The 13,913-nt window shown below is 40.8% G+C and overlaps 2 protein-coding genes across 2 annotated transcripts in view; both read right to left on the reverse strand.

The window, feature by feature from the left end:
- LOC139462454 (deubiquitinating protein VCPIP1-like) overlaps positions 1 to 13,913 on the reverse strand; it is a 45,394-nt gene that overhangs the window by 12,145 nt on the left and 19,336 nt on the right. Inside the window, exons 9-16 of the mRNA XM_071244188.1 lie at positions 10,161 to 10,294; positions 9,579 to 9,757; positions 8,093 to 8,245; positions 6,312 to 6,458; positions 3,298 to 3,523; positions 2,870 to 2,983; positions 1,423 to 1,613; positions 138 to 773 (exon numbers count right to left, since the gene is read on the reverse strand). Coding sequence (XP_071100289.1) covers positions 138 to 773; positions 1,423 to 1,613; positions 2,870 to 2,983; positions 3,298 to 3,523; positions 6,312 to 6,458; positions 8,093 to 8,245; positions 9,579 to 9,757; positions 10,161 to 10,294 — 1,780 coding nt within the window. The remainder of the gene's footprint in view (positions 1 to 137; positions 774 to 1,422; positions 1,614 to 2,869; positions 2,984 to 3,297; positions 3,524 to 6,311; positions 6,459 to 8,092; positions 8,246 to 9,578; positions 9,758 to 10,160; positions 10,295 to 13,913) is intronic.
- Positions 11,501 to 12,331, reverse strand: LOC139462594 (uncharacterized). The gene has a single exon (XM_071244429.1). The coding sequence runs from the start codon at positions 12,329 to 12,331 to the stop codon at positions 11,501 to 11,503; it is 831 nt and encodes a 276-aa protein (XP_071100530.1).

Raw genomic sequence — 13,913 nt, forward strand, 5'->3', positions numbered from 1 at the left:
AAAATTCACTGACCAATAAAATTCATGGACTTTTGCATGTAAGGTAATATGAAATAAAATATACTATCATTGTCTTATACCTCTCATGAAAAGTAAAATACACTTTCAGTATTGATTCTGATCCCGTATATTCCTACCTGTTCATCTGTCAGCTTCTCATCCTGTCTGTCCATACGTTCCTGTTTGTGTGCTGCCCCAGCATCAGACAGGGCCTCGCTTGACGATTCATCAAAGTCATTACAGTCTGCTACAGTCTGCTCTATCGCCTGGGCAAGTTGGCGGAAAACATCTACATTCTCATTAGTTGTGTTGGAAACTGATTGGTCGATCACACTAAATCCTGGACCAATCTTCTGATAGTCAACCCTAACAGCAGGCTCTGATTGGCTAGCACCTTCACCAATGGCTGTCCCATCTGGCATGTCACATGACACCTCCGCTGGTTCCTCACTGATTGCTTCAATATGTTGCAAAGGATCACAGAAATTTGTAAGTTTCCTAGCTTGAATCTTTCGGGGAGAGTCTGGGAGATCCCCCGGCATTCTGGTGTCTGTCTCCGATGCAAGGAGTGAGTGGCCATGCCCTGAGAAAGCAACATGACCTTTCTCCCCTCTTGATATGACCCCACTGGACCCAAACTTGACCTCCTTGTCATCCTCAGCAACAGGGGCTGCGGATTTGACCTTGCGTTCGATGTCTGGCTCAACTTGGAAGTGACCGTGTGGTTCAAGACAGAGTTCTAGTCGGTCAGCTTCCGAATTATAACGAAACACCTGCAACCGGATGACAATACCCACGTTACCATCCTCCAAGTAAACTAACTTTAGGAGAAGAGTTGAAATGGGGTTTAATACCGCGTTGAAGATTATTGAACTTATATAGCAATGTGCATGCACATGTGTTTGTGTCTGCTAAGATACCATACCACAGTTCAACAAATTGTTTTGTCCTTTTATTGTTTCTAAAAAGAAGTACCTTTTATATAAAATGAGCTTCAACTCTGGGTAGCAGAAAACCAATGACATATATCACAACTTATAAGTACATCTTAGATTGTTTACAGAAAATAATATACATCTCACTCACACATTTACTCTGGTTATACAAATATACTGCATATATCAAGTGTTCATAAACCGTTAAAGTTTATATATCATATTGCAGTGCAGGAAAGTACATGGTCTCAAACATTAAAGTCTTAAGCATAAAACTAATTAAAATGAAAGCTACTCCTCATTTGCGAAAGATTTATGATACAGCATCCAAGCTCCGTAGAATTTTGCTGATAACCTGTCTTAAAAGCAGTTTAACATTTTTACACCACCCAGACACAGTATACTGACTCTGAGGCGACCAGTCTTGTTTTACCCGGACTACCTCGTATCTATAAGTAATCAAATCCAACAATAACAACCAATTTACCTTGCCAGGAAGAGAAGGCAGTGTGCAGTGTTTCCCTGGGGCAAGGCCAAGATCCCTCTCCACCTGCTTGTAGAACAACCCTCCCACTGAGAAGAGGTGGGGCTGACTAGACACGTACGTCCACAGGTCTCGGCCAGACAGCTGGGCCAGCAGGGCCATGGATGAGATGGACATGTCAATATTGTCTGTGGCTGCAACATACATGATGGACATGTCAATACTGTCTGTGGCTGCAACATACATGATGGACATGTCAATACTGTCTGTGGCTGCAACATACATGATGGACAAGTTCATATTGTCTGTGGCTGCAACATACATGATGGACATGTCAATATTGTCTGTGGCTGCAACATACATGATGGACAAGTTCATATTCTCTGTGGCTGCAACATACATGATGGACATGTCAATATTGTCTGTGGCTGCAACATACATGATGGACAAGTTCATATTGTCTGTGGCTGCAACATACATGATGGACATGTCAATATTGTCTGTGGCTGCAACATACATGATGGACAAGTTCATATTCTCTGTGGCTGCAACATACATGATGGACATGTCAATATTGTCTGTGGCTGCAACATACATGATGGACAAGTTCATATTGTCTGTGGCTGCAACATACATGATGGACATGTCAATATTGTCTGTGGCTGCAACATAAATGATGGACAAGTCAATATTGTCTGTGGCTGCAACATAGATAATGGACATGTCAATATTCTCTGTGACTGCAACATACATGATGAACATGTTCATATTGTCTGTGGCTGCAACATACATGATGGACAAGTCAATATTGTCTGTGGCTGCAACATACATGATGGACATGTCAATATTGTCTGTGGCTGCAACATACATGATGGACATGTCAATATTGTCTGTGACTGCAACATACATGATGGACAAGTCAATATTGTCTGTGGCTGCAACATACATGATGGACATGTCAATATTGTCTGTGGCTGCAACATACATGATGGACAAGTCAATATTGTCTGTGGCTGCAACATACATGATGGACATGTCAATATTGTCTGTGGCTGCAACATACATGATGGACAAGTCAATATTGTCTGTGGCTGCAACATACATGATGGACATGTCAATATTCTCTGTGGCTGCAACATACATGATGGACATGTCAATATTGTCTGTGGCTGCAACATACATGATGGACAAGTCAATATTGTCTGTAGCTGCAACATACATGATGGACATGTCAATATTGTCTGTGGCTGCAACATACATGATGAACATGTCAATACTGTCTGCGGCTGCAACATACATGATGAACATGTCAATATTGTCTGTGGCTGCAACATACATGATGGACATGATGCCTTGGCCAAGCATGAGGAGCTTCCAGCTGTTGCAGCCCTGCTTGTACGCCACTATCAGACTTTGGCTAGCTTATAATGCTGCTGTTCATGCTACTTACCAGCTTGAGAGTTCTTTAGACTTTCAAGCAGAGCTTCTGCTGATGGTGCTGAAATGTTCTCATCAAACTTATTCCACGCCATCTTCTGGGTTGGAGAAATTGCTTCTCTTGAATCTACCAAAAATATCATCCTAATTTATTCTTGATTTTTGGACAAAATGATACATTTCTTGCATCCTATATTCCTCACAACCTTATAATAAATTGTGATCCAACATTCTCGATTATCATTATTATAAAGTGACACAAAGATCTTGAATATTATCATCATTATTAGCACAGAGTGATATTCAGTTCTTGATTCTTATTATCATTATTATTTAGTGAGTCAGATCCTGATCATTATTCTTAAACAGTCATACTCAGTCGATTATTTTCATCATTATCATTATTATAGTGAACACAATTTGCAGGCAAGCAGTCCGTACCGCCTCTGTGTTGTCTGCTGGTGGATGGCACTTGGCTCTGTGGGTGCAAGATTTCCACTGATAGTTTATCCCCATGCTGTAATGAAACAGGCTCAGTGCCTGCCTTCAGTTCTCTCGGTGGAAAACCAAGACGAAGACGTTGTTGTTGTGGAGCAATGTCAAGGACATCTGATATCAACTTTTGTAGTTGGGCAAAGTTCACGTCGGAGTCCAGATGCAGCATTTCCTGCAAAAAGACAACAGACTTGAAACCATCCTCTTTTATCTAGTGTGTCACATCTCCATTCTATTATCAGTACAATGAATACGCCGGACCTATTCGCCCCCTCAGTCTCTTTAAGAGCCTGGGTCGAATGTCCTGACCCTAAAAATAGATTACCAATCAAGTTACACTCAAAACTACCTATAGTCTAGCATGGTACCAAAATAAATTAATGACATTTTATCAATCGCTAAACTCCTAAATCATTGTTTTCCCCAGCATAGGAACTAGTTTTGACCAGGAAGGCTAGTCAACAAAAAATGTTATTAGCAAACATTACACTTTACTATTAGATATGATCCTAATTGTCTTAAATACATTGAATAATCTACTGAATTATTTTTACATTTGTTAACTCTATGTGCAATCAACGGTCACTTTGCAAGCCCACTTCACATGTGCATGGGGTCCACTGTTTACAAACAACACTCAGACAATTCAGCAATGAAGCTGATTGGACACTTGCTAAGTTTAAGCAAATTGACGGAGATTTTGGCCTACACATGTATCATAGTTCATTTTTCTTCCTGCGCCAAGTTCAAACACTATACATAAATATAGCAGGAACCCAGCTTTCAAAACTGTGTGGAGTTGATCAAGATAAAACCAAATGAAAACAAAAAATTAATCGACTTTAGCACCTTATTCATTTTCTCTTAAAAAAAAAAGAAATGCAAAAGTGATTTTAGATGTATATTTTATATATCATATAAAAAATCAACAGATAGTAATCGATTGTCCAAGATTGGCACACATCATTGTCACTGACCCAGGTTCCATATGGCACACACAGAACAGTAGATTTTCAAGAAGAAGGTCATCTGTTCTCAATATATTGTATGGCCACCATTAGAGTCCAAAACTGACTGGCTTCGTTTTCCCATGGAAGCAATCAGACCAGGAATTGTGGCCTGGGGAATGTTCACCCACTCTGCCTACAGTGCTTGTGCCAACTGTCGGATGTTCTGTGGTTGTTGCTAGCCTGCTCGCATCCCATAAATGTTCGATTGGGTTTAAATTTGACCTGAAGGGTCATGGCAGAAGCTAGCTGTTGTGATTCCTGAAAAAGGCTGTTGTCAATCTTGCCATGTGAGGTTGGGTGTTGTCTTGTTGGAAAATGATGTTTGTTTGTTGCATAATGGGAAGGATGTGTGGCTGAAGAATCTCATCCATGTAATGTTGTGCCATTAAATTCCCAAGAACTTGCACCAGATCTGTTTTACCAGTGTAGGAGATGGCTGCCCACATCATCACAATACCACCACCAAATCTCTCCACTTCCTATTTGCAGTTTCGAATATAAAATTCCCAGCAACGCCTGTAAACACGACGTCTATCATCCAAACGGCAAAGCATAAAACATAATACGTTATTTAAACCAAACTTGTCTCCATCGCAGTTGTAGCCTTACTCTGTGACCTTGACACCACTGAGGATGCAGGTGCGTCAAAAATGTCCTGTTATCTAGTAGTCATATGTGGTTGACCGGATCTGGCAAGGCACAAGTTGATAATGGCTCTACAGTCTTGTAATGGTGCCTGGCGCTACATGGAAAAACCTGGCAAAAGCTGAAGTTGACTCTCCTGTTTTCAGTCGGCCGATGGCGTTGTTGCGTTGGGCTTCCGTCAGTCATGGCATGTTTTCACTGTTTACTTGCTGTAAGATTGTGATGGCATGCAAATAAAGTTTTTATAGCCCAACAAGTGATGTTGCATGTGCATGTCAGGTTGGGACGTTTCGATGCCAAGCTCTCAAATGGTTGTGTTTTTGCGATTTTTCCATCTTTTCATCAAATTTCTGGAGTACCTTATTCTTTCCACACAAATCAATGCCAGTCAATGCAGAAATGACAAATTCATTTTGGGTATTAATTTTGTATGGATGTCATCAACACTCTGTCGAATATTTACAATATTACAAGTAGAATTTACTACTTTTGCAGGGTTTTTTGCAGGGTATATTAATGGTTTGTGGCAATAAACAAGTCTTGCTTGAGATTTTCAACCAGACAGTCGGTACAGCTTTTAAAACAAGAGTCCCCCGCATTAATTTTTTTAACAAGTCAAATGAAGCTCCGTAAAACAGGGGCAGTAACTCTGTCAAAATTAGTCGAAATGTAACGGGACTGCGATATGCGTATCATCAACATGTCGACATCTTGTGTGTAAAGTGTCAGGGATATTCTCTGGAAACTGTAGGAGGAGTTGATTTCACAAGGTAAGTACCCTCTCTCACAATAAGGCAAATGAAGCTCCATAAAACAGGGGCAGTAACTCTCTCAAAATTAGTCGAAATGAAACGGGACTGTGATATGCGTATCATCAACATGTTGACATCTTGTGTGTAGAGTGTCAGGGATATTCTCTGGAAACTGAAGGAGGAAGTTGATTTCACAAGCTTAGTACCCTCTCTCACAATAAGCTTTGTAAAATAGGGGCAGTAACTCTGTCAAAATTAGTCGAAACATAACGGGACTGCGATATGTGTATCATCAACATGTCGACATCTTGTGTGTAGAGTTTCAGGGATTTTCTCTGGAAACTGTAGGAGGAGTTGATTTTACAAGCTTAGTACCCTTTGTGGGATGGACAGACGGATGGACGGACGGACGGACGGACGAACTGCGCCACGACATAATCCCCCTTTGGCCATTCTGGCCCGGCGGGGGATAATGATTACTGATCCAAATCATAATCCACCAGCACTTCCCTAGTGGGCAGACGATATCTCGAACACTGTGTCTGCCACTCACCTGTCTCCCGTCAGATGTTGCTAGCCTGATTTTCTTCCCTGGAGTCTGTGTGGTAGAAGTTGTTGATGTTGACATAGATGATGCTGTTGGTAAAGTGGTTGGAGGAGGGGTTGGCTCCTTTCGGGGTGGTTTCTTTTCTGGGGTACTCTGCAATTGTAATTTTGTACTTATACTTGTTTTATGATGTGCTGCTGGATTCAAAAGTATCTTGGAATAATTTGCCAGGTCTGATGATAACACCTGTTCTTTCAGAAAAAACAAATGTATTATTTTTAGTTATTTCCATCATCAATACCTAACAGGTTTTGCATATTCTATGTTACTCCATCAACCATGAATACAGATGATCACTAGCAGTGTAGTAGTGACATGTATCTTTTAGGCTAATTTTTTTTATAATGGATGGACCCTACTCCATACTTGGACTTTGTGTGAACCCCACCATTGCCTGACAGGCCTCAAAGTTGCGACTAAAACGGTCACCAATGTGACCTAAATTTCAGTTTTTCTAGCATCTAAAATTAAGAGGTAGCCAAATGACTACCTAGAAAAATATCTTGTGGTGACTAAATTCTATTGCTACACATCTGTAGACACAAAAATAAATAACAGCTGATGTTGGAAAACATGTCTGCTAATAATTGTACTCGCAAATAATTCCTTCTAAAGTCGACAATGAACCAAAATACATAAAAATTAATGTAATTAGTACTTTTATTTTAGTTGACAATGCTCATTGGATAAGCAAGGACATACCTATATAATCTAGTAAAATAAATTGCATCATTGTTCAAGTCACAATTTACAAAATTCAAGTACAGTTTCCTTTAAGATACAATTTCAAGACTAGTGCTTTAACTTGTACATATTATAATAGTTATTTGATAAAGATAATTTCAAATGCTTTTAGCTACCTACAATATTGGCTCGATTTTACCACTGGCTCCCTGGAAAAAAATACTTGTAGCCATATGGCTACGTTGTAAAAATTTAAACTTTGAGGCCTGCCTGATACTGAAGCAGTGTATAGAGAGTATGGCCCCAAGGCTGTGTCACATTATTGCATGAAAACATAGCTGTTTGAGTGATGTAAAGTGACAGCTCCTTTCCTTTCACTGGAACCAGGCTATGGCTTGATTCATTGGTTAAAAATAGGGACTACACAACAAAACAGACATATGTATTCATGATTCTTAACCAAAGAAATACTGACAATGGATTATTTGTTAGATTTTACTATTTGTTTTATCTTCATGCAAGAGTTATTTTATGTAATGTGTTACTGAAATGTGTGGTGCATCAAAGGTTTACTAGTATATTTTCATAATGTAATCATGTGTACCAGTGACCGAGTGAGTTGTGTTCCACACTTTTGAACAGTATTCCAGTCATATCATGGCTTATCAGCTTTATGCCGGAGGCAAGTCCAAAGTGATGGAGTTCAAAGGTGTTGACCACTTTGGTGAAACCCATGAACTCAGGAATGATGCTGGCAAACCTATCATCATAATCTGTGTGAACCTGGGATTCGCCCCAAGGATCATGGCAAGCCTAAGGGACACAACTCTGTAATGAGAATCACTGCTCCTTATTCAACTGGGCTACCCATACTAAACTAACAAACCAACCACAATACGAACATTAGGGCTAGATGATCTACATATAAAAATGGCAAACCTTCCAACTTTGACAGCTAATAAAAATATTTCCAGTAAGAATATTTCATTTCAAGACAAAACAACTAACTTGTTGCTCTCATATCACAAACAGACAAGACTCACTTTTCGAGGACTTTGAGCCGGACTTCCAGACGTTTTGGCAGCTGGGTCTGCAGATTTCTTCTGCTGCTGTTTTGGTGCATTAGTCTCGATCCTGTGCCTGATATTCCGCTCAGTCTCGCTCTTAGTTAGTTCCTCCTTGTGGATGCTCTTTTGCTGGGGAGAAGAAATCGAACATATTACTTAACATCTTAATACTGGATATGAAAGATAAATATTGCCACTCAGATTTGTCTTGCAATTCATTGTGACATACTGTGGCTGTTTTGTAATAAATCTGCTGTTAGAAATTAAGTGGGGTAGTTGATGCTACAGTTTTTAAATGAAGTGAACCCAGAAATCTTTCATTTTTCACTCATTTATCAATATGCGTTTGGAGTGACTGGGTTGGGTTTAACGCTGCTCTGAACAGTATTCCAGTTATATCACAGCGCGTCAGCTTAATGTGGGAGTAAAGCCCAAAGTGATGCAGGTCTCAGCATTTACCACTTTGGCGAAACCCACAAGCTGATACACATGGTGCTGATAAACCTAGAAACATAATCGGGGCAAACCAGGATTCGAACCCACAATCATAGGTTTCTGGCGTTCCCAAGGGATGCAACTCTGCACACCGAATCACAGCGCCTTAGACAACTGGGCCACCCATGGCCCTATAAGCATTTGGAACATGATGAGGAGTCTGTGAAACTGACGTTACTCTAGGTTGAAAAGATATGAACATTTATTTAGCATTCACGACTATCCAGTGATTAATTCCGTGGATCCATTTACCACCATAGCTTCCCTTTTGGAAGTGAAGTCCCCATCTTTCTGAACACGAGTTCAGCATAGATCCACTTTCAAAATCGTGGCCCTCGTATTCAAAAGAACCACAAAACTGTAATCAACTACTTTTTACCAGTAGTCCTCTAGTTGTATTTGCAACGGCACTCCAGTTTGATAATTTGATTTGTGTAATTTGATTGCATGTCTATTTTCAGTGTAGTGTCATTCAAACCAACATCAAAACGAAAATATGCTGGCAAATGGGTCTGTGGATATAATAATAGAATGGAGATTTGACATACTGGATCTTCAAGGATGTTATTTTAGTTAAATAAACATAACTCTAGTAGTGACAATGTTTGTTTTAACTGATTTTACCAGGGCACACACCACATATTGTTATATTCAGTGTTATTTTACTGTTACATCCCTTTTTGTACTTTGTATTCTACATTCTATGAGTTAAAATATTGCTGAGACACACATTTCATATAAAATAATATGAAATATATTTAAAAAAGGAGGACCATTGGACAAAATGGATTTTGAAACAACTTGTGTGGGCGTCGGAAGTGAGAATTAGCCATGCCATGAGAATATAGAATCTGCATGAATCTGAATCAATTTCAAGTTGCAAATGCAACCTCTTTGGATACATCTCAGAGGTCAAGGCCTTATTTCTGCAAACCATCATTAATATGTATAACGAACAAATAGGCACCTGTTGTCCAGTAATGATGATCTTTGATGGCGAGTCTGGGCTCCACACACTGTCTGCAGGTGTTGGTGGTGCTGGGGAGTTCGGTCCCTCACACGTCTCCTTCTTGCTCTCTGGTATAGCCGTCAGTCTCAGAAGCTTGTCTACAACCTTTTGTACCAGACGTTCACTGCCGAACTCCCCTGTGCCAATACAAGGATAATGAATGGTTTCTCAGGAAAAGTACAGAAAGTATATTTAACAAAGATCACTGCTGAACTGACCCATGCCAATGCAACGACAAATTGATGACTCAATTTAATAAGTTTCACTGATTCCCTCATTCATACCCTCTAGCGTCCAACAGGATTTGCAGTGGATAAAATTTGCAACCATTCTGAATTTTAATGCCTATAGGATGAATATTTTGATTCCAGAAAAAAACTGCTTCAGGTCAACTTGTCAAATAAGCAGTAGTTCCAGAAACCTATTCTGCCTCAGACTGCCACTATGAGTGTTCATTTTACCACAATCAGGAGTACCAGCTGGGAACCAATTCTACCCCAGAGCCCCACGGGGCTTGAGTGTTCTGCTGCGGAGGTTCACCTGGGAAGTGTTTCTGCACCAAGTCCTGGGCCACCTTGTACACATTACTGTTGAGAGATGGGTCCTGCTCGTACTGGAACCACGCCACCTCCTCCTTGATAGTACGATCATTCCATTCCAACTTCACAGGCAGTCTGGCAGCAGAGCAACCAATCACATTAATAGTCACTTCGTTTTCCAAATATTTACTGATCTGCTTCATTCATCAAATTCATTCATAACTTGACATCATCAGGATTAATTTCAGCATTTTCAGCAAAACAGTATGTATATTTTGTGCAAGCATAATGACTTCTTATCAACTTTTTGCAACAATTCTTCAAGGAATAATCTGCTCTCGAAAATGCTTGAAAAATGTATTTTTTAGAGTAAAAATATCATTTATACTTATCCTGACTCATACTTATTACTTATTGCTTATCTCTCTCTCTTCCGAATAGGTAGTGGAAACGTCCTGTGCTGTTCCCAAAGAACAGAGAAAACAGCTCACCCAAACGCACCCTCACTCTGCGCATGCGCACCGGAACCATGTGACCAAGACCATTAACTCATCACTCTCTCTTATTTCCTACTTAATGGTCGGAACACATCAGTGGAAAGAGGGGAAGGCTGGGAGGGTACACATTTGTATGAGTCAGGATAAGTATAAATGATATTTTTACTCTAAAAAATACATATTTTATCTTATCCTCACTCATACTTATTGCTTGAATCTCACAGTAGGTGGTGGGTTCCACCTGTATGTGTGATTAACGTCGATCTGTTCTATAAACCCCCTAGGAACGTTGTTAATCTTCTGTGTAAATTCTTTATTTGGGGACCACCTTCCTTTTTTGTGAGCAGCAAAATGGAAGTAAATCATATAGATTTGTGGATTTATAAGGTTTCTAAGATTAAAATCTTGTTCACCTTACATGATTAAAGTGTTAAGAGAAGAGCAATAATCTTAACACAATCATTTCTCACTCATGTGCTGAATTACATAGTAAAACAGGGGGCATGGACTCTCAGTCGTTGGTTATGGAACAGTAACCTGACGTCAACAAGTCTACGTGATATTGGGTGAGTGTGATCTTCTAATGTCGTCTGGTAGGATTCGTGAGTAGTTGTGCCACAACTAATGGTCCGAATTGGTGAATACCAGCTAAGTCTTCTGTAGCAAGGTCTCTGAGGTAGTGATTGGCGAAAACTGTATCATTTTTTCCAGAAACAGCCTTCCATAATAGTTGTTATGGAGCAGTTGCCGTAAAGTGCCAAAGTTGAGGCTAAGGCTCTTACTTCGTGAGGGTTGAAAGCTGAAGGGGGGTCCAGTCCAATGCTCTGAGAATTACAGCTCTCATCTAAAATGAGATAGTTGTTCTGGATACCTCTGTGTGTGCATTCCTTAATAAAGGAATAAATAGTCTCTTAAAACCTTGTCTTCTAGGTTTAGACTTTTGTAGGTATAATCTTAAGGCTCTGACTGGGCATAGTGATAAATCCTCTGCACCAAGGACGGAGGAAAGAGCCGGAACATGGAATTGTCTGTCTGGTTGGCCTGGTAACTGGTTCTTTGCAATGACGTCCCATCTTAAGCCAAGGTGCGCTGATGAGTTGTTACCACTGTCAAATGTGATGCGATTGAAGTTTATCGCGTGGATTTCAGACATTCTGGCTGCCGTAGCTAATGCCAGAATAAATAGGGTTTTCTGCGTCAGGTGTTCAAAGTCGGCCTGTTGGAGCGGTTCGTATGCATCACTGGTTAGATGTTGTAGCACTATATTTAGGTCCCATGCTGGGGCTTTAAATCTTTTCTGTTGGTCTTCAAGTCTGAAGGATCTGAGTAGGGCTATCATCTCGGGAACTTTAGTAAGTTTTATCCCGTTAGCCATTGTCAGTACAGAACTGATAGCGGCCAAATAAGTGCCCAGTGTCGAACCTTCAAGATTCCTTGTGCTTCGTAAGTGACATAGGTAATCTGCTACTTGTGGTATAGTAGCTTTGGCTGCAGAAAAACCCTTGGATGTTGCAAACTGGTCAAAACTTTTCCATTTATCATCATAGAGATTCCTCGTTGATCTACGAAGTGCTAAGGAGACTGCCTTAGCTGCTCTCATGGAATATCCTCTTTTAATGAGACTGCTCTTAGAAAGCTGGAAACAAATTCGTCTCCTAGAATGTCCCACATTCATCCAATATCTTGCCAATCTTCCGACTACTGGGGAGTGCTGTACATGAACGGATGGTGGGGGGGAAATTCCCTGTCGTTCAAAAGCCCATCTTCGCTGGTAATATTGCGAGATCACCTCGATCTGCGGCCCCGGCCGCGGTCGGCATCACATGACGTGTCATGTGACTTGCGAAAAGCAGCTGATTTCCCGCCTCTGTAGTTGTACGAGCGTTTCTCTTTAGCTTTTTGAATGCCCGTCATACGGCTTTTGAATTGGGTTTTCTGCATGGATTGACGATACATAGAATTCATAGTCTGAACTGACTTGATCAGCATATGATCTTTGGAGTCTTAAAGCACTTCTTTGTTGATTTTGCGTATGTTACCATTAAAAATGGTTGGGGCCTCCCAGGGTTGTCTTAATAATTCTTTGGTATAGTATACCAATTAGAATTATTTATAAGACCTTGTCGCTGTAGTAGTGTTAAACCTGCCGACACTGAACTCATATGATCAGAAATAATTTCTAGATTTTTCTTTTGATTGACGACAGCTGAAAGTAGCATTCTTTTGCGGCCGTTCTGAGGCTCATAGCGCGTGACATCGCTTGTCCAAAGAATGCATGTCTTGTAGTCGTATCAAGTTGTGCAATTTTCTTATCCTCAATGCGATAAGATTTTTTACTTTTGGAGTCTGACATGAGTGAGTAATCTTCATCAATCTCCAGTGAGCGAAGAAATTGCGACACGGCGTGCATGAGGAATTTCTTAGAATTAAAGATCGGTATTTGAAGTCCTTGTGATTTCGTGGCTTTCGCAAAAGAAACATTAAGATTCTCTGCAATGTTGGAGATTGGTTTTATCGGTGGGATGGTTAGTGTGTCCATATCGTCCCCTTAGATACAGTATGTATCAGTGGGAGAAGAATTTCTTGACGGTGATATCGGCAGTCAATCTGTAATCCACGCCATTAATTCATGATCCTCATATATTGAAGGGTAATTTTCCCCCAATGTGTCCTCATTTTGAGGGGGCTCGAAGATATCCTCCTCTCGCAGAAGATAGGAGGCGTAGGGATTCGGAGCCGTAAATGAAGGGCTGCGACATCTGCGAGCTATTGTGTGAAGAGGTAATCGACTGCGTGCCAGGTTGTTTACACATTTGTTGTTGGCGTCTGTGTATACTCTTGTTGATTAATAGCCTGCGCGCAGGCTGCTGCCTGCGCGAGGGTAGAAGATTGCGTAATTGTTGAGTTGGGCTGCGCGAAGGCGGGAGCCTGAGTGAACGCTGGCGTCTGTGTATACTCTTGTTGATTAATAGCCTGCGCGAAGGTAGAGGATTGCGTAATTGTTGTGTGGGGCTGCGCGAAGGCCGGTATCTGCGCAAAGGTCTGGATTGAGGTACATATCGGTTGTATTTGTAGCTGAATTGGATGACACTGTGGGCTGCGCGAACCTCTGGGGTTGTGCGGACGTAATTGTCTGCGCGCAGGCTTTCTTCTGGCTAGAAGAAACAGCTGATTTTCTTGAAACCCCCTTCATGACTGCGGATGAAGTCTGTTTATTCTTAAACCCTCTAGACTTCTTACTGGTAGACGAGGAAGTA

Source organism: Haliotis cracherodii, unplaced genomic scaffold (assembly GCF_022045235.1).
Source record: "Haliotis cracherodii isolate W230 unplaced genomic scaffold, xgHalCrac1.p SCAF_15, whole genome shotgun sequence".
Taxonomy (NCBI): domain Eukaryota; kingdom Metazoa; phylum Mollusca; class Gastropoda; order Lepetellida; family Haliotidae; genus Haliotis; species Haliotis cracherodii.

Coding starts and splice junctions, on each gene's coding strand:
- LOC139462594 (XM_071244429.1), bottom strand. CDS start 12,331: ATGAATGTGGGACATTCTAGGAGACGAATTTGTTTCCAGCTTTCTAAG.